The sequence below is a fragment of the Platalea leucorodia genome (genome assembly GCF_965183815.1).
Source record: "Platalea leucorodia genome assembly, chromosome: 1".
NCBI lineage: Eukaryota > Metazoa > Chordata > Aves > Pelecaniformes > Threskiornithidae > Platalea > Platalea leucorodia.
Window position 1 is genome coordinate 44547266 of NC_138823.1, and position 21333 is coordinate 44568598.

The window sequence follows — 21333 nt, forward strand, 5'->3', positions numbered from 1 at the left end:
AACAACAAAAGTTGCCTATGAAATATGAGTACTCCTTTGAACCACCTGTTGGCTTTGTCAATATGCTGTATATCCTTGTGTGGGCAGGTATTTGTAAACATCAGCCTTCGTCATTCCCAAATTGAATAAAATTTCAGAAAAAGCAGAGATTTATCATTCTATTTTCAATAAAATCAAGTGCCTTCTCTTTTATTTTTATTTTTTCTTATTATTTTTCTTAGTGTTCCGCTGAACATCATACTCCAGGTTTTATGCATCCCAAAATAACTGTGAGAATTATATGCTCAGTTAATGTTTGCCACTAGTAGCTACAATCTTGTGGTTAGCCTGAAATTATCACCTGTGTTTTGATAGCCACTCCTCTGTCATCACAGATAGGCAGGTGCAAGGTTGCAGAAAGCATAAGTCTGGAAGTGTAAACTAATTCATTTTTTCTTGCTTTTATTAACAGTTCAAGTGGACTCTATAGCTCAAGAGCTCAGGTAAGAACTCACGTTGTTTATTTTTTCAGTTTTATTTTCTGATTATATTGATAAATTCATATCAATGGTATTGCTATAAAATAGAGAATCCAGCAAATGATGCATTATCTAGAGATTTAGCATAGATCTGACAAAGGGTTCTTGATGCAGATTCACTTTGTAAATATACCAAAAATAAAAGCAAAATGTTAGCATTAGTGATGCAAGCATAATCAAAAGCAATGCAAAGTGGGCAGGATTCTGGTATGATACAGGCTTTATCTTCAGCCTGTGTCAGGGCACACAACAATAGAGCATAGTTTCTGATCAGTCTTCAGTCTTATTTTTCCTGTCATAAGTATTACAGTATTTTAACATGTGAACATTCTAAGAGATATTAGCCTTTATAAAGTTTTGTTAGATGGCCTTTATAAAACTGATAGTCTCTGTATACTACTGTGAATTTTAAATGCACTAATGGTTCCTTCTTCCTCAAGTACTTGATGAAGTTCCATATTTTACTGAAGCAACAGAGAGTAATTTTCAAATCTGTATAAAGCACGGCAGTACAGTCAAAACCATAAATTCTGCAAGGATATTTCAGATCACTAATAATCTAGTAAAATTTTAACATTACTATCTTAATCTTACTAATGTGTGCATCAGCTCCTAATAACCGGTTCAAGAGCTTTGACCAAACCCTGGAAAGACTGGTATATTATTCAGTACCAAATCTTCAAACAAGAACACGTACCATCAAATTTAAGTTTTCCCTGGGACAAGTTCACTCTTCATGTTCCCCAAGGAAAATACTTACAGGTAGCTGCAAATACCTAGAGTTACTAATGAAAATTACAATGGACTACAGCTGCAATAAAAATACTGAAAACATTTTTGCAAATACTCTTAAGAGTTTTTCTTAAATTAATTTATTTTGCCTATGCTCACTTTTCATCACATGCCGCTAAGCTGGTTTCTTAACCACAGCTGGCATCTGAAGTATGTGTTTGTGGGTTCATCCATCTAGGGAACAGAAACATCATCATGTGATTTATTTGATCAATCAAAATGCCACTCTCTCTTAGGATAAGACATGAAGTATTTACAGGAAGTTATTTGCAGTGAAGACATCCAATATTTTAAGGTTTTGTTTTATAATAAAACTGAGGAAATTATAAGCTTCTTATAGATATTCCATGAACAGAAGCAGAGGCTAACTTTTTGGATAAATTATTCATAGTGAGTCACTCATTCAGCTCTACTGTGAACCTCATTTTTCTGTATGGCTTCAGTTTCCTGAGATTTAGTGCTTCTCCCTTTTCCTCTGTGCATCCCTAATTTATGCACCAGAAGGATGCATTAATCCGAAGAGGCAGTCATCCAAAAATGAGGACGGTCCATGTGTTCCTAAGAAAAAAATGTTTGAAAAATAGAAGATGTGCAAGTTTCTGCAACATCAGGGAAGCTGTAATTTATGCATTAACAATTACTGTAGCTTTTCCCAAGCAATTTCACTTTTCCCTGTGAAATGCATGCTATGATGTTAGGAACTACTGTGTAACAGATTACTCTCTCTGTCAGAGATGTGAACTACCTCCATAAAGAAACATACTTTGGTTTAAAACAGTGAGCTAAACAGCCAACAAAGCCATTGCCCAGTCCTTAACCTAGTATTTATAATTTCTACAGTACCAAATTCCATATTGGGTATCTCCACAGTCAAGTGTCTTTACTGGCATACGAGTCAGGTCATCAACTTTTATGAATTTATTTGTTTATAAAAAACTAGAGGAAGAGAGGCAGGGACTGCCTTTTGGAAATGTAGCCTATGAACTGCATTCTTATTACTCATATCCATACTATTGTGGAAAAACTATTGAACATTCCTCAAGAATTACAGACTGAACTAGTCTGTTGTGTTCCCTGGATACAGATATTGGAACCACTGTCTTTTCTGACCAAGGTTCTAAATGCTGTGTTGGCTGAGAAATTTAAATCCATGCTTAATTAATTTCCCTTTTTCCCCTGGCTTATCCTATCTGACAAAGCACTTTTGCACTCCTTATTGAGTTTCTGTTACAAAGTGCCTTGGGATACTTCTACATGAAAGGCACTACATAAGCTTACATGCTCATATTGTATTGTTATTAGTTTCATAACATTGATTGGTTCTAGAGCATTTGTTAGCCTTTTCTTATTCTGAAAGTTGTGCTTCACAAAAGTAGAGAATGAAATAAATGAAAAGCAAAACAAAGAGTTGCAATCACCAATTAGATTCAATAATGCATGAAAATTTCTCTCTTCTAAATTTCAGGGGTTACATTCTTACTTAATGCCAAAAAAATCTGTTGATTTCAAGAAAGCCAAGATTTCACCCAGAAATCTGGCTAATGCGTTTGTTATCATCCATCTTTTCCTGAGAAACAGGACCACCTTTCTGCAAAAAAAAGTATATTTTCAGAAAAACATCACCCTAAGGGCCAAGTTGGGTTTTAATTTTTTCTCTTTAGTGAAATATCTACAAATTTTCTTGCAATGCACTGAGTTTTTGGAGGACTGTACTTTTCTTCCAGATACTGACCACCTATACACAACTCCTATTTAAGTGTCAAACTTGCACCGATTTCATGTAATTATATGCCTTAAGGAATCCCAAATCTCAATATCATACAAACAATTTTCTTTATATGTAAATATTATTAATACTGCTGTGTTATTTGTTCAGATTTATAAGACTTTTTTTTTTTTTTTTTACTATATCTACTGTATATGCTTCAGTGTTGAAGCATAATGTGCTAAACTTATTAAGTCCTTCAAAACAGAACTGTTCCTCCTTCCAGTCTTAATTATTTACTTATGAACAACATGGTTTAATTTTTCACTTAGGAATGTAGTGCTGTGGTGATTTCATTGGTAGCTAAACTACCCACAGGAAGGGGTGAATCTTTTATCACAACCTAAACACAGCAAAACACAATCTGTGGTAGAAGTGAATGCTGAAGACAGGAGACCTCTCTCCCATACATTCAAGATTGAATCTGACACTTTTCGGGCATAATATCTCTGTTGTATCCATCTTCTGCAAGCAACAGAAAGAAGTCTTCTCTTAGATGATTTAGTCATGGACCACTGAACAGACCAGGACCTTCAGCTGTGTTCAGGTTTAGAATGAAAACCAAAGGGAAGTGAGGAATATCGGTGTGATGTATTCTCATTACTGTGTTCTATTTAACAGATGGGATACAGTACGATGAACCATCTGTAGGTTATGGAGTGGCATCTGGGTCAGATCAAGGAAGAGCAAATTGGATCGATCCAAGCATGGGATTACAAAAGCATAGATCAGTTTGGCTAAGTCCATATCTGAATAGAAAGGGTACCTTTTCTGGCTTACATACAGGTGCAACCAAGTCCTTCTGGCTTCTGTCACTAATAACTAATGAAGACTCCACAAGCCACTGGTGTTTCAAGTCATGGAGAACAGTCCTGTTCTTTGGTGGGAATAGTTACACTTCCCCTTCCTCTCTGTAGTGTTAAATCATTTCTTCAAAAGGACCATTTCTTCAAAAGTAAGGAAAGTTACTTTTTAACTGGAACTCTTGTTTCAGATGTTGTGAGACATTTTAGATATTCAGATAAGTTGAACTGTTCAGTGTGAATTTATAGAGATATAAGTATCTTGAATATTTTAGCAGAGAGAGAAGTAATAGAGCAGACATGTCAGGATGTCTCTTGATAGGAGTAACTGGACACGTCACCCTTTGCTGCTGTCTCTTGATTAGGAGGGTGAGAAACTAGCAAAGCAACCCTGCAATCTGAAGTATTTCAGAAGGTTTATGTTGCTAAAATGTATTCCTTAACTTTATCCAAACTCTTTAAGATATATGTCAATATAAATAACAGTATTGACAGCATAATAAAAAGCATTTTGCTAACTGAAGTAGTTATTCTGCAGTCCTGAATATTTTACTGGTTTCCTCTAAGTACTGGTAGATGATATGTATCCAATTATATCTGAACTCTAGTTTCAGACATTTTGCTAGACAGAAGATGATTTGGCCACTCAGGAAAAGTTCATAGCATGAAAGAAAAGGACTGTGCATGCATAGCTGCATTTAAAAAGGAATGATTCATTGGTAACTCTTTCTGTGAGCTTCACAAAATAAACAGGTTTTCAAAAAGTATTTGTGTGAAAAGAAAGCAGTAGTCTGGCAGATGACCTGAGAAAGAGGTGAAAGCAGTACTTAGATGGTGGAAGAGGTGGGCATATGTAATAAAATCACACAAAAAGGCTCAAAGATGTTCCTCAGTAAGAATTGAGATTATGATCAATTTGTGTAGCTATCACCTTCACAGTACTCTTATCCCATAGCACTGCTTAAAAGTGAGACAGAGACTGAGAAAGCTGTTTATTCCTAGCCTGCCTCTGGAAAAACTGTCAGGTTTGTCCTTTGGGCTTGGTTTCTGTTTCCATGGGAGTTGGTCATAGACTAAAGATTTCCTGGAAACTGCTGGGAAAAAGCACATTTGTCATAATCCTGAATAAGCACATTTGGAACAGAACTGAGGTGAACTCTTGAGTTTCCTGGTGATTCATCTGTCTCCCACTGGCAGAGAGTGTGGGACCCTCACAGTCCTTAATGTGCTCTGCTGAAGCAAAGAGTGTCCCTGAGTCCAAATAGACTTAGTAGTAAATGCTAAATGAAGACGGTCAATAGTTATACCTACTGCCAGGATATTTATCCTAATTTTGTGCAGACATGTCTGAGCTTGACAAAAAGTCTTTTTTTACAATTGAAGACTGGGTGTTGACAGCATACATTCCCAGCTCTCCTCCCCAGTGTTCCCTGTGATGGTAAGTGGCTGGGACAGAGTTGTGCCAACTTCTCATTCAAATATTTCTCTATGATACATCTAGATTAGGCATTTCACCTAAGACAAAGATCTGTGTCACACTGTTTCTGTTGATAATTGATCTTCAGTTAAACAATGGGCATTAATCTCAAGAGTACCTATTCCCAAGGACTGGTAACAGAATAATGAGTTAAGAGTACCTATTGCTTGCTCTCTAGCTTGGAAAAGGAACTTCCTCCCTGCCCTAGCCATTGTGGAAATTGAAATGGCTATGGGGCTTTGAAAATATTAACCTCTGCCTCTTACTCCATGATTTCTGGTATAATCAAGTCTGTCATGTTGTCATCAATCATACTTTCTTAAATTCCCAATAAATCTTGTTCATTTTTTAGTCTTTTCTGGCAACACTGTTAGGTTCTTAAGGAATTTAGGCTGGCGTGATAGTCAGTACTCCTTTCAAAGAATCTGTGGAGATCTAAGTTTTATGTTAAGGAAAAATGATTTCGTAAATTATGTTTGATAGAAAACATTGAACAGTCAAGCATAAACAAACACTGAACAATCAGTATGTGGTGCAGTTTACTGTGAGGCAAAGGTAAGTATGTGCTGGTCACAGAACTAATAAAATAATAGTGCTGGAACTCACCTATCCTTACTATTATATTCTGTATGTCAACCATTCTCATCATAACTAATAAAACAAGCATTAACGTAAATTGTAATGGCAATGAAATTTGTAGGTCTGTCCTGTCTAAGTTTCTCCCTTGTTTCCTCCTTCATCTTCCAGTCCTCCTCTAATTAGCCATCAAATTGTGAAATCTACAGTGCTGTCATTCCTGCTCTCCCTTCGCTCTGCCTCTCCCTCCTCTCCTCTTCTCCCCTCCCTTTCCTAGAGCTCTGATGAGTTGATACACTTCGGGCTTTTTGCCTTTTTTGTAGTCCCATATGCTTTCATACTTCAGAAACAGGTTGTTCTTTCAGTACTGTTAAACCAGTAAACAAGGAACAGTAAACAAGAAACAAATAAACACAGAAAGAGATTCAAAATTTCCCACCTCAAGTTGTCTACATTCATGTGAGTGGATTAAGGCTTGCATAAAATGTTTGGAACTGGTGTATAAAGAACATCAAATAAAAGATTTATTTTCCATTAAAATGTCATTCTTTGAATGAGATTATAAAAGGTAATAAGAACTTCCACTCTTAAAAACATTGTCATTGTTTCTGTGAAGAGAAATAATAAGTTATTTGACTTAACTCTTTAGTGGACTGTTCTGAATAACCATTAAGATGGTTGAAATAGGAACTGTATCTCATATTCCTGTGGTTGGAGCTGTTAATTAGGATGAATCATTTGCCTAATTACTGTAGATATTAAAACCTTTTGATCTATGCACTGTGACCTCTACCTTTTCCTCTTGGATTGATTTAGAACATTTAAAAGTTGTATTTCATGTTCAGATTTCCATTTTATTTGCTTTAGTTGATACTTTATGTGCATTTGCTTTATAGGTGACTTTTATAGCTTTCTTCAATAACAAATGCATCAGATGAGTTTCTAGCATATTCTAGGCCTCTTTGAACATCTATGTTAATTTCTAGCCAACACCTTCAGTCTCAGTGTCTTTTCTTATTGTTATTTTATTTGATTGTGGTTTTACAACTTTTCTACTTAAAACCTCCGTTTAATATGCATATAAAAAAAGCAATGATTAATTAGTTTCAATGTATGCTTTTCTGTAATAGTTTTATAATATATGTCCAATCCACATCACTTTAATTGTGGCTGCTAGACTGGGAGATAGTTATTTGCAGTTTTTTTCTACCAGAGAGCTTGTTGCATCTTAGAATATCCCTTGCTTTGAACTAAAACTAGGACATTATTTAATATATTACAGGAGTCATCATTTTCCCCATCACAACTTCTGCGTTCATCAGCACACAGTAAATGTTATCCTCCCAACCCTACATAGGAATTTAGAGTTGCATATTGCCTTAATGCCTTCTACTGGGTGACAGAATGAATCAGAACATTATAGCCCCAAATGGTTGTTTCCTCTTATGGCAGATCTTTTCTCTGTAGATGACCGTAAGCCATAGAAATATTGAAATGCCAACCGGTGATTTCTGCCTCATATATATCAATCATGAGTTAAATATTATGGCTGGCTGAATTACTCTGTCTGACTGATGTCAAGGATGGGTTCAGCCAAGCAAAAGCAAGCTGAAATGAACTGTGGACAGCCTGGAGATAGCAAGGAAAGGAAAAGAATGCAGCCATGGGACCTCCTGCTACATTAAAGGGAGGTACTGGCTTCTGACAATAAATTGCTTACAGTCCCATTGTCTGTTGTCAAAAAAAAAAAAAAAGGTTTATCTTCTTTATGTCTTCTCTAACCAGACTGTAGTTACCAGTATGCTTTTTATTTATGCATTTACTGGCATTAGCAGGCTGACTACTCACGTGCAAGGCTTTCTGGATGCAAAGGTTGCGTAGATGATCTGTAGATTTGCCTAGGAACTTAATCCATTCTAAGCCAAATTCTTGGCTGGGGTCCCACTGGAATTTCTTGACCTACTCAACCTGGACAGATTGAGTGAGTAAATGAAAAAGAGGTTAGGGAGGCTGGATTTGGCCCAGATCTTGGGCATTCATTCATATCACTGAGTTTAAGAACTTCTTGATCTTCATGCAATAAAAATTAAGTTTCCTCCAAACTGGCTTTTACTAAATATAACTTACTTGTTAGAAAAGATCCAAATATACAACTCTAGTCATATAGAGTTCTTGATCTATGAGCTATAGAATGACACTGTGAGGAAGTCATCTACTTCATTAACATAGTATTTCAATTAGAGGGTTTATGTGCATTATTTTTTATATGATCTGAATATTGTTATGATTGTACAAGCTTGTAAACTGAAAACAAGAAAATCAGAGAAAATAATTTAAATCTGTGCTTTCCTCTGAGTTGCCTTTCCTGTGGGGAGAATTTTGCTAAAATAGTTACCTAGAGTTTAAAAAAAAAAACAAAAAAAAACCAAAAGAGGTTTAAAAAAAAGCCATTTCATGAGCCTATTGCAGCCTGAAATCATATTGTCCTTTAGCCTCAGGCATCACAGTGAGCTTGAGGCATGGGTAGATTTCACCATAACTGCATGCCTTTTCCTGTGTTATTGCTGACTTACCATTGCTCCACTCTTTTTACATGCTTCTTTTTATTTGCTCAATCATTTCACAGTCCAGTTGTTCTTTTTGGTCAGGTGGCCTATAACATTTAGTTTACTGTCTGAAACATCTCCAAGCTCGGTACATAATGACTCAACACCATTACCCATTTCTCCCCAGCCTCTTCTTATGGGGGCTAATAAATCCTCTTTCACCAACAAGGCTATGGCAGCTCCTTTGCTTTTCTTATATGTCTTTTTTTAAATAAAATATATCTTTTAATATCATACTCCAGTCAGCTTTCAGTTATGATACCATATTTTCTCCACATTATTATCTGTCCAGTTCTGTTCCTTTTTTCCTAGCTAAACCTTTCATTTGTGTATATAGACAGACACTTTAATAGCCCCAAGTTACTGAGCTTATTTTGCTCTATATTAGTGATCATAAATATGAATTTCCCTTTTATCTTTCTTCTCATCTATACCCCATGTGCATTCCTTTCATCTTGGTTCAGCTCTGGACTGAACTTCTCACAACTCTGGCATTTTAGAAAAAGAGCAATGCCTGTGTATGGCAGTAAACTTTTCTATTTGTAGAAGGCCCTTTAAACCTGGAACGATTGCTACAATGCACAGGAAAAGCCCCTGTCTGTTTCACAGACACAGCTTGTAAGCCAAGAGTACGGGTTTGTTAGAAAGGGTGAAATGCATTTTTTGTGTTGTCTGTGATATTAAAAAATGAGAAACAGTCAGATTTTCTTTAATTATCATTGGAGTAAGTCATGCTAGTTCTGAGCTTCTATTACAGCCAATTCACCTGGTCTAAATGACGAGCAATTTTTTTCGACACATTTTATTGATTTAAGTTCTTCCAATTTTAATGCTTAAAATTGTTGATGGAAGGAAATTACTTTTACTTGATGAATTTTCTCTGAAATAATTTTTCAGAAATTCCCAGCTGGAGCTATTTCCAGATTATTTTTCATCACCTACGCTGAATCTGTGAAATACAACATACTCTTGTCATGGAGTCCAAATTTTGTAGATTGTCTAAAAGTTACTATGGCTCGGCTTACTTTACAAAATACAAGAAAATGTTAATGTCAATAACTCTGACTCCAGATTAGAAATCAGGGCAAATACATGTTTAGTTTCTTGTCAGTGATGAGAACTCAGTGGTCCTTTCCAGGATTAGCCTGCAAAATTTCATCTGTAAAAACTCACGTCAGAGTTCTGTTAACAAATGGCCTGTTTTAATATTTTCACATAAAGTCATAAGTTTTCATTGGTATAATGTCTGAATATATTTTAATACTTATAAGAATTATTTGAAGGAATTAGAAAGAAAACTCTTTTTTTTTTTTTCTGGTTCAACTCAGTCTTCGACTGTCAGTGAACTGTAGCTCAACCCTTAATTACAATTCTCCCAGTTGCACAGTCTTACTCTTTGAAGTTCTTCAGCTATTCAGTGTGTTGCCACCTATAGCTTGTAAAGCAAACAGTTGCTTCTGGACGTGTGTAATTTCCCCACACCTGACAATTCATAAATCTTCCTCACTTTTACTTTTTTAGATGGGCAGAATGGTCATTTCATTTTATTTAACTCATGCTCCAGCACGTTCCACTATTCAGGGAGAAATTCATGGACACACAAAACATCTGTAAGCATACTTTCATATACCACTGAGTAGAAAAATGTTTGGAAATGGGAAGTGTATTTCAGGATGGAGCATCAGAATACATTGTTGTAGAAATCCTGAGAATGTATGTAGTCCATATAGCAGACAAGATAGAAGGTATTGCAAAACTTACAGATCTTTCTAAGAATGAGAGCTGAAGGGTACAGAGGTCGGGTAAAGTCATTAGAGCCTTCTCTTGAACTGCCATTCTCACTGATGAAAAGCATCTCATCAAATATCTTCCTTAAAAAAAGTAAAAAAAGAGATTGACCAAGAAGTACTTATTTAATACACAAGCCATTTTCTTTATTATTCCAGTATCCATGGTCCGAAGTGATGCAATTTACTTTCTTCGTTTTAGAAAACATTCTTCTGTCTCTTTGTATAAAATCTATGACTAATCCATGTCTTTTAAAAGTAGCTTCTATCTAGTTTTCTGAATCTAGGATTTGTCTTTGTATATAGTTAGAATATGTGTAAATGGAATTGCTGTTTAGTTGTCATTTTTCCAAGGGCATAAACCTTGTAGATTTTGCATTCCGTTCTGAAATCCATCTAGTTATAAAATGTACATGCACTCTTTGCAAACAACGAGGGTTAGTTAAGGAAAAGCAACATAAATCTGACTGTCTTAAACTGAAGACAAAGCAAATAATTGAGTCATAGTCACTCTCCACCTTCCTCCCCAATCACTGTTGTCCATCTGAAGTTGCTGTAATTAACTGCACTCATTTAGGTTTTCAATTGCAGTGATGAGACTACCAACACTCTCTTTCTTTGGACTCTGACATTCCAGCTCCTTTCATGAACTGCTGGCATTCATAGTTGATGTAAACAATAACATCAATGTCATTTCAACTGACATGCCATCCATCCTAGGAGCAGATCATCCCCTTTCTGTACCCATTACTAGTAATTTCCCCTGTCCATCATCAGCTTATGAGAAGCTCAGGATTTTTGTGTGATTTTGGGGGATCAGATACTTTCAGCTATAGCCTAAACCTTTGAAAGCCATTGTGCTAGAGAGTTAGACAGAATCTGTTTCATCTGTTTCTTAGAGAACAAACTGACATACAGGAGGACTAAGGTGGGGAGACATTAAGAATTTCTGTTCCTTTTAGGTACCTCTCATTCAGTACAGTCCTAAAATTCTTAGAAGAATGCCCAACCATGACAGACATTTGTAAGCTACTGTTTCATCTGTGAGTGGCAAGTGTCCCTGAATCTTCAAATACCAACTTTTCACTACTGTAAGGAAAATGTAGTATTTGACTTCCACAGCGTCCTAGGGCATTTGCAAGTTTGTGAACAAAACCTGATCAAGGCCTAAAGCATCTGGCAACATCTTTAATCACAATATGATTAAGGAGTAGTTAGGCTAACCTTCTCCTTGTAACTACTAGTGTGAAGTTAAATGGTTCTGCAGATCAGAAGACGATGTCTCCTTTAATTGTAATTCAATAGTCTAATGCTTACTTTTGTAGTATAGTTAAGCAGTCAAAAGGCAATTCAGGTTAAGAATTTAAAATTATTTTCTCCACAAACTAAAATGTTCCATTAATTATTCTTGCACAAACTCACATGAGGAGTGGCCTCCTTAAATAGCGTTAGACAATAAATGTGCCTTGATATTCGAAGACATTTATTTTCTCTCTTGAAGCTAAGGAGTGTTCATGAGAGGCAGTGTGTTCTGTTCTTATTATTTTACATGGCATCCATTACAGGCAGTACAACACCAGTTGTCAGGCTGAATGTACCCCTGTTTTACCCTCTATGGCAATTCTTCGCTCTGTTATCATCCTTTACCAACCTGCAGGCTGTGTGAATAAGAAAAAAGTCCCCAGAGATCTGGAAGTCCTGCCAATAGATTAACAACAAAAAATCCTTGCTGGCTACAAAGTGGTTAAAGGTCAGGTTAAAGGCTTGACAAACACATCACTTAGATGAATCAATTTAAAAAAAAAAATGAGCGTGACAATTTTTAGCAGTGGGAAAAGCTGTATGTGGTTAGGACTGCTTAAAACCTCTCTCTTTCTTCTGAGGCATCGCTTTGTGGTAGGGAGCCAATGCACTGTTCTACCTGTATACTACCAGTGTCTGCCCACACCATCCAAGATATATTCTGAGCAGAAATAAAGGAAAGAGAAGGACCCAGTAAATTCCCCAAAAAAGTATTTAGGTATGAAATACATATGAAAGATTTATCATAGGGTTTTTTGCAACACATGCAACCAGGTCTTACATGTCTTAGATTTTAACCTCTTGGCTCACACTATGACAAATGACACAAGATGGTTTTGGTAACCGAGTCTTTGACTAAAAAAATAATAATAAAAAATCTGCTCATTATAGATAGTACTAAAATGATTTATTACTCGTAAAATTTAAGTGCAGTTAAATTGGGAAAAAAAAACATGTATTGGCCTTGGACTCATAACAAAAAGAACTTCTCCTGTTTTATGAGCCTCAGATTATCAAATAACCTTGACAGCTGAATCAGTGTTCCATGACAACAAGCAGTCCATTGATAAATAGCAACAAAACTATTAGACGTTGAATTTATGAGATGAGTAATAGAGAAGCTAAATTATAGGTTTACCATTTGACAAACTACAGCTTGACAAATCTGTGCTAACGTACATATGTGTATGTGTGCATGTACATAAGCAAAAGAGAGAAATAGAAACTTTTTAAGACAAAGGTGAATTTGACATGCCATGAATGATACAAAGGCATAAATATATTCTTTTCATAGTAGTTAAATGTCCAGTGTCCATTATCAAATACTTAACAAATCATGTGTAAGTACTTGAAAAATCTATCACTTGTGAAGTTGTTTTTCTGGTTTTATTTTCATTTTTACTTTTAAACACAGAAAGGTAGAAAAGAAGGGGAATTGCTGGTTAATGGTAGATCTTTAAACTGGCTCTTGCAAACTAATAGGTTCCAGTTAAAACTCAAAATCAGCAGTTTAAAAAGTCACCAGCAAAAGCAAGAGTGTTCCCAGCCTATGGAGAGCAATTTGCACTTCCTAGGAAAGAAGCAACAACTGTGTTTTGTCATCTTCCTGCAATCAGAGTGGAAGGCATCAGGAATGATTTTACCTAAAGTTGAATCTCATGTATTCACTTATTTTAAAATGATGGGAACTATATCTGTGTGAGTGGCTGCTTGTGTACAGAAAGAGATGTGATAAGGACAAGCTAATGCATCAGTCTTTCATAGAGGAGAAACTTTTGAACATGAGCAATCCTCCTGTTCTGACATTGATGTAGCAGCTTTTGATTTACTGCTGTAAACTGTGGTAGTTACGGTCAAGTGGGATTCTTGTGCTCTCATTTCCCAGAGCAGATCTGCAGGTGGCAGGTGGCAGCAGTACCGTCGCACTGGTCCTGACTGTGGTCTGCTAACATCTGAGTTGGGCTATCTTTAACAGTTATGGTGAAAAAACACTGTGTTTAAAAGCTGTTGTGCCAGCCCCCAGTGGTGGGCTTATAACATCATGTTACTAAAAGAACGTTGTACTTAGTGAGCAAGAATACAGCAATCAACTTACCATTTTACCATGTTTTCCCTTAACTTGACTGGAAGATACACAATAGTCAGACAAATTACAGGATTAAAGCTGAAGAGCTAGATGAAGTTCTGTGACCTGTGTTGCACAGGAGGGCATACTAGATAATCTAATTGCATCTTCTGTTCTAAAAATCTATTAATTATTCTTGTGTAAGAAGCAGCTGTATCTTCGTCAAAGGGGAATTAAACACTGGAAATTCATCTTGTCCTAAACACTCTCACAGTAGCTACTAGAGGTAAACTTGAAGCTTGACAAATAAATGAGAAAGATCAAAAACAAACCTAGTGAAGGCTTTGGTTGATAAAAACAATTGTGTGTGAAGGGTTTTCAAACATTTGTCCTTTATTCAATTTTCCTGAAACAACATGAATGGTATGAACTGCCGTTCACAAATATGAATTAAGAAACTCTTGATTGTTTTTTCTTAGAAGTAAATTATGCATATTTGTCTGCAGTACATCCATCCCTGATGTCTGTTATATGGGCATCATTTCCAATGGGATGCTTATACCATTGTGATTCTGGCCTTTAATATGATATTCATGTTATCCTCTATTCATAAACAGAGAAATAACACAGAAGCCATAATATAGTCAACTACAGCAGGTGCTTAGTGTCCAGTATTCCTGATGCCCATAGCATTTTAGCTTTCAGAAGATCAAGAATATCTGCTGGGTTTAAGATGCGTATGGTAGAATTTTAACATTCTCCCTAAAATGCAGATCTTTGTATTTCTACGATGTCCTTCATGTTTGCCATGACGGACTGCCAAAAAGGTGTTTAGCCAAAAATGGGTATTTTTTTTAACTAAAAGCTTAAGTTAGTCATATGCTTTCATCCAAAACAATCAGAACCTGAGCCAATTTAGTGCACATAAGATACCTTGGAAGGATTAATTTATGCTGTTGAGCTTGTAATATGTGTAACCAATAGGAGTTCTCTGCATACATGGATTTTTTGCAAATCTTGCAGCTAAGTCAGTGAGCCAAATGCAAAATCCAACACCTAAGGGCATTGTGTAGATTTGTAATGCACCCTGGGGGTGCCTAAGGTCACGAAACCATTGAGTGGATTACACAGAATTGTATATGTAGTTTTTTCATCTCTGACAGATATAATATGAACACTATTATTCGTACTACATAAATTTCTTAGAATACTGTGTGTGAGACAACAATGAAATCATGCCAAATCACTTACACAAAAAGTTATTAAGAAAAGAGGTTTGAAGGTTCAGGCCTCCTTAGTGCAGTGTCATACAATGTAACATCTATATGCCATACAGATCAGCTGCATGGCAGCAAAGGCTTTGCTAAATATCCGCAGAAGCAAATTAATAAGCAGATCAACATGTGGATCTTATAGGAGCTGAAAGAAGTATATCAAATCTGCCGAAAAGCTTCCTCTTTAAAATACCACCCTCTCTTATGTCAGTCTTCTGAAAGTTAGGCATCCAGACTGGGCAAGGCCTTTCCCAGGCCCACCCTGTTTATCAGATAGATCTAGTTTTAAATTGGGTGAATTGCCCTCTGGAGGAGCCTTTTTCCAGAGTCTATATAGAGACCTGAGAAGAGCTTAAACTAGGCATTTATGGCTGGAGTTAATGAAATGAAACCAGCACTTGGGACTGATATTGAAAGAGGGACCCATATTGCAAAATTTTCTGAAGATACACACAGGTCTTATGCTGTTGAACTCAAGGTGTGCGAGTGGATGTCCATACTGATGTAAAGGTAATGGAGCCAAAGGCTCAGGATGTTGTAGTATAACCGGTGGTATATTTTTCCCCTTAGCTGTTTCTCTGGATTATCAACCCAGACTACAATTTTCTTCATCCTTTTCTGGGTGTATTTTACTGCAGAGCAGGGCTTAGATTAGCATATGCTTTCTTAGGATTAAGGATGTTGAGTTAGTTATGGGTTTTTTGGTTTTGTCTTCCTCCTCATTCCCCTTCCCCTAGACAGATTTTGGCAGCAGTGAAAAGAAATGGGACTTGCCTGTGCCCTGAACTTTGAATGCATGAGCTAAAATTAAATATCCACTAAACACAACTTGCTGAAACTGAAAGTGAATTAATATTTTGCCAGTTGTCACTTTTTATACTTAGAATTAAACTAGAGGATGGTGCTATCTTTTAAACAATTTACCCCTCACTTCTCCCTCTTTTTTCTCTATCATTGCTTATTGATCATCGCAGTGCCTACAAATGCTCCATGGCTAAGAAGAGAAAAGCCGAAGAACAGATATCAGGTGGTGCTGTCAACAAAAGGAAGTCCCTGTTAATGAAACCCCGCCACTACAGCCCCAGTGTGGAATGCAAAGAAGAAAATGAGGACAGGATGGATTTACAAGAAGAGATCAGTGTCCTTGAAAGCAGCTCAACTCCAGGTAGTCGTGCAGCGTGGCTCCGCTTGAACCTGAATTCCACAGGAAGGGAGATATGAAACAGTATTTCAAAAAGGATGCAGAATGTGTTTGACTTCTAACAGAGTTGGAATGGTGCATTTCTGTCTAGGTTTAACCATCATACTTCCAATTATTTTGTACAATAACTCCTCCTGGGGTCTAGCAAATGCTTTGTAGGTCACACAGAGAGACAACTAGTGGAGCAGGTCAGATATGGAGCAGCATCTGCTTCTCCACTAGCTCTGTTAAAGAACAAGGTTAAGCTCACCACTGAGAAAAACACATTTATGAAGAGCAGATTTTCACTGGAATATATAGAGCTCTTAGGAAGAAAAAAAAAAAAAACGCTTAGCAAAACATTGTTGACTTTAACATTTAGCAAAGCAATTTCATGCGACTGCTACGTGTGTTCTGTTTAACAGGATTATTAGACTCAGCACTTTCATACTTGTTATTCCAACTCTGCTAAGCCAGACATGTCCAACAATTTATAGAAACTTCTACAATGTATATGCTGGAAAAATATGGAAGTGGATGGGGAGACAGAAAGATATAGCTACAGTATGTCTTTATTGCTCTTTCTAATATATGTTTGTATATATTCAAGATGAACAAAAAATATCCAAATAAATTGTCTGTCACATATTTGTTTAAGAAGTTCTGCACAAATTGTTAGTCAGGCAAGCGAGAAGATATCTGTTTTAAAGGGAGGAGTCATCAGTAGATAGTAAATGTCAAAATAAAAGCAATGTGATCTGGCACTGGGAAGTTAGTAATCATAGATGACAAGAAAACAGAATGAACTTGTATTCTGCTCAGTTGCTGGTTGCTATGGGAGTTTAAAGGTAATTTATTTTCCATTCAGTTTCTTCTTGCCAAATATTTTGGAAGGACAGGGTTCTAGATAATCTCATCTAGGTTCCCTTTCCCACAAAAGGTTGGACCAGATGATCTTTTGAGGTCCCTTCCAACCTGGGATGTTCTACGATTCTATGATGAACTGAGATTCAGAATTTATATCTTTATCCACTCTAAATAGAATTTCCTTAAAAACAAAAGAAAACCCCCAAATTTTATACATATGACTACTATAAAACACAGAAGAAGAAAACGGCTGTCTTTCAGGTAAAAAAGTCAAATCCTGGTTCTACTAAAATTGGTGGAGGTCTTTGTGTCATTACTATATGGCAAAGATTTCAGCCAGTTGTGACTTGTAAGTCTTCTAGGAGCATTCTCTTACAGGGGTCTGCATCCTATTGGTGTGAAAACCTAGAAGGGAGCTCCCTCTTCAAACAGAACATTAATGAACAAGGTGATACCCAATGTCTCTGTCTTTTGGGTGACATTAGTAAGCTAACTTAATCAAGAAAAAAAGCTCCATGGTTCTCAGTGTTTCTCCAGCAAGGAGTATTTCTATCTCCTAACACCGGAAGGGAAGCTGTTTGAGTAAGAGTTCCTGTATGGGTTTTTTGGTTTGTTTGTTTTCTTTTTTTCTTTGAGATATAGAGATTTTAGCTATTTTTTCTTGTATAGATTCAGCCTGGTTCCTGGCCATCCAGAGCTGCCCTCAGTTATGTGTTTTTCTTTTGCTTGTGTCTGTCCTCTGCACAGCTTGAAAAACTCGCTAAAAGGAAAGTACTATGATGGGTGTAAAGGTAGAACTTGTGCCATATACAGATGAACCTAAGTTATTTAACTGGTTCTTTTTTTTAAAAAGGGCAGGTGTTGTGCCAGGTCCATTGATACAAATGTAGGGGAACCCTATTTGCACCCAGCCCTTCAGTCAAAAGGAAAAAAACACTTAATTTCAAAAAGACTTATTTGATACCAGTGAGATTTCTCCCAACCTGCTTGTGTCAGTGATAATACAACCTATCACTTTTGCATCAATTTTGCCAGCTACAAAATAATTTTCAGCTAAAGCATACAGCTGGTCTGGGTATGCAGCTTTATTTGTAATTTCTTAGTGTAATATTGCTCATTTTATTATGAACTCATGATTCTTGTCCATTGATTAGTTAATGCTTCTGTTCATGGATTGATGCAACTGTAAACTAAGCTGAGTTTTGATTATTTTTAAAGTAAATTTACAGCCTGTAGAAATGTAAAGCAAAGCTGGGACAGCTGAACTATTAAGACTGGTTCAACAACAAATTTTTAAACATTGCATTTAAAAATTGCTGATTATTTAAGGAGCAAAAATCTGTTATCATGCATTTATATTACTTTTCATCTTTCACACAGAAAAATAACTGGAAAGACCTGTTACTATTATCAAGTTTTGTTTGTTTTATTTTGAAGAGTGGGAGATTTCTTTTAAAACTAGAACTTCTTACTTTTTGAAATGACCCACTGATGGGATTCTGTTATTTTCCAAATGGCAGAAGAGCAAATAATAAAAACTCATTTAACTAAAGTTGGTTATAGAGCCAAATCATCATTCTTACTTGCTGAGTTGTGAAAAGACAGCAGACTTCTTTATTCAGAATACTGCAATGTGTGTGGTACTAGACCAGCTGCTAAAAAGTTACACTAAGGTTTACAGATATTTTTTTTTAAACACAACTTTATGCACACAGTGCACAAGGCCACCTCTCCCTGCATGAGTCCAATTTTCTGAAGAAGAATAAGAATTAATCAATATTTTCTTTTAACATATAACAAACAGTTGAACCAAACAATTATGTAAACTGGAAGTGACCCAAAATGCTAACAGTTTGGCAGCAGTAAAGTGAAATTCATTGTGGTGCACATGTGCATTTTTGTCCCCCTTTTCCCCTCCACAATAATCTGCACTTAATAGGAATATTTTAAACTATGTAGCTAAGCAACAGAGGTAATTGTTGCTTTCTAGAGCTTTTGTTAGGCACTCTAACACAGCCCAAATATGCATAATTAGGTATAATGTCTATAAATCATTATTGTACACATGTGGGTAGTTAAGTGGATTGAGAGAATAGTTCAATGAATTGGACATATTCACTGAAAATGCTTTTTATTTGTTTTCTGTAGTTCATAATACTTTAAAATTATCATAACCCTTTACACTTTCTCTTAATAGCTCGCTGTGTTATTGAGAGAAACTTCATTTGCATTTTAGACTATGCTTAATTTATTATTTAAACCTGGGGTTCTTCTGATTCAGGAGAGGACAGACGCATCTTATGAAATAGTCTGTGCTTGTTTATTCATCCTCCTTTCTAGGAAGTAAAATGTTAAATTTTTCAGTTTATGTTGAATAGATCCCAACAAAAGTATGTACCCTATAATCAGCATTATTGAAGGGGCTAGTGTTGTGACTAAATTCTTCCCTTCATCCAAAAATGCTTTTAGTTACTATGGCAATATTTACTTGATCCTGGCAAACCAGTGTTGATTTGAGAGAGATAATTACCAGAAAGGAAGATGATGGAGATGTATTTTTGAGTGTCCTTGTCAGAGGAAATGTTTATAAAAAATTAAATGAGATACAAAAGGCATATTGTCTTCCACACTGACAACCTCTCCTACATGCAGCCTCTATTACCTGCTGGCTGCTGCTTTTCTTCTGAAGAAAGATGTTTATAAAGACAGGATGCACTTCAGTGGTGTCTTTAACAAGTCCTTTATGAGTCTGTACATAACAATCATTTCTGTTTTCCTGTGCATGACCTGATCTATCACTTAATGTGGCAATTGCAATGGTGACCAGGAGCTTGCCCTTTGTGAAGTATTGAGTTTTTTTCCATCAAGGTCTTTCATGGGATCTGGGGTGACTGGGAAAGTAATTAGGGTCTATTTTGAGAAAATATTTGGGAATCTTAGATGAAAGAAAAGTGAAAATAGATCAGAGGAATTTTAAAAAGTGTGTGTCTGTGCTTGTATATATATATATGCATATATAGATTGTGTATATGTAGTATCTATTTATGGCACATTATATTTATATGAATGTATATGAATGTGCATGTGTTCTAAGATAATATGTGTCTTCACCATCAGTGAAAAAAGGCAACATATTTATTTCTCATATAGCTTTGGAGCTATAATATAAAATAGATATAATCTTAGAAGGGCTTTTCCTGATGCTACAAGCAGTCATTTCAAACACAGCCTTGGTGTGAATTCAATCATTTCAGAGTACCTTTGAATAAAGATATGACAATTGGTAAGTAAATATCTTCATATCAATTCTACAAGATACAAAAGCAGTTATTCTTACATGTTATTCTCTTGCTTTTTTCTCATGCAGAGGAAAATACTCCAAAATCATCTGAGGAAACCCTTCATTCAGGTGGACAAGAAAATTCCAGTCAAAGAAAAGATAACTACTCCAGCTATCAGGATGCTGTGGCCAAATCTTTGATGAACGTGGGAAAATTAGCAAAAGATACACCCAGTCAAACAGTGGCAGAAAATCTAAATGATAGCGGCATTCAATCCTTAAAAACAGAAAGTGATGACACTGATGAATGTTACATGATTAATTCAGCTGAAGGAAAGGAAAAGACTGTTATTTCTGACTCAAAGTACTGTTCATCTGAGGAAAATGAAAGTAACTCTGAAATTATGGACAATGAGTGGGACAGCTCCTCAAATTTCTCGGAAGAAACTGGTGTAAAGCCCCATGTAACTCAGAAGTATATTGTAGAGCATAATCAACCTAGCATCCTGGAAGTCCCAGAAATTAAGAAGGAAGAGGTAGAATTTGGCCCTTGTGAAACACTTTGTGACTCAGAAACAGAGCTAAGAGCACCCCAGGAGTCTCACCCAGATCCTTTTGAGAAAAGAATTCAGAATCCCTTCCCTGAAAGTGAAGAAGATGACAACGAGTGCCTGTCAGAAACCACAGAAGTGTCGGTTGAGCTGGACAAAACAAAAGGGAACTTGAGTTTGCTAGAACAAGCAATTGCTCTGCAGGCAGAGCAAGGGCATGTGTTTCACAGCACCTACAAGGAACTGGATAGGTTTCTTCTGGAGCATCTAGCAGGGGAAAGGAGGCAAACCAAAGTTATTGACATTGGTGGGAGACAGATATTTAGCAACAAACGTAAGGAAGTATTTTTGGCTGTTCTTACTGGCTTAAGCATTTATCCTGTGACTGATAGAGGATTGTGAGCTGGGTTTTATAGCAACAGTAAAGAATCTGGAATTTAGCTGGTAATTTTGCTAATTATGTACCTTCACACTAGTGCCTTACATCTAA

The 21333-nt window shown here is 36.3% G+C and overlaps 1 protein-coding gene across 2 annotated transcripts in view; it reads left to right on the forward strand.

Moving 5' to 3' along the window:
• ST18 (ST18 C2H2C-type zinc finger transcription factor) overlaps positions 1-21333 on the forward strand; it is a gene marked incomplete at both ends in the record, with an annotated part of 167818 nt that overhangs the window by 102257 nt on the left and 44228 nt on the right. For both annotated transcript variants that reach the window (XM_082311165.1, XM_082311166.1), the window contains 3 exons: positions 452-482; positions 15940-16130; positions 20380-21177. In XM_082311165.1, the coding sequence (XP_082167291.1) occupies positions 452-482; positions 15940-16130; positions 20380-21177 (1020 nt within the window). The remainder of the gene's footprint in view (positions 1-451; positions 483-15939; positions 16131-20379; positions 21178-21333) is intronic.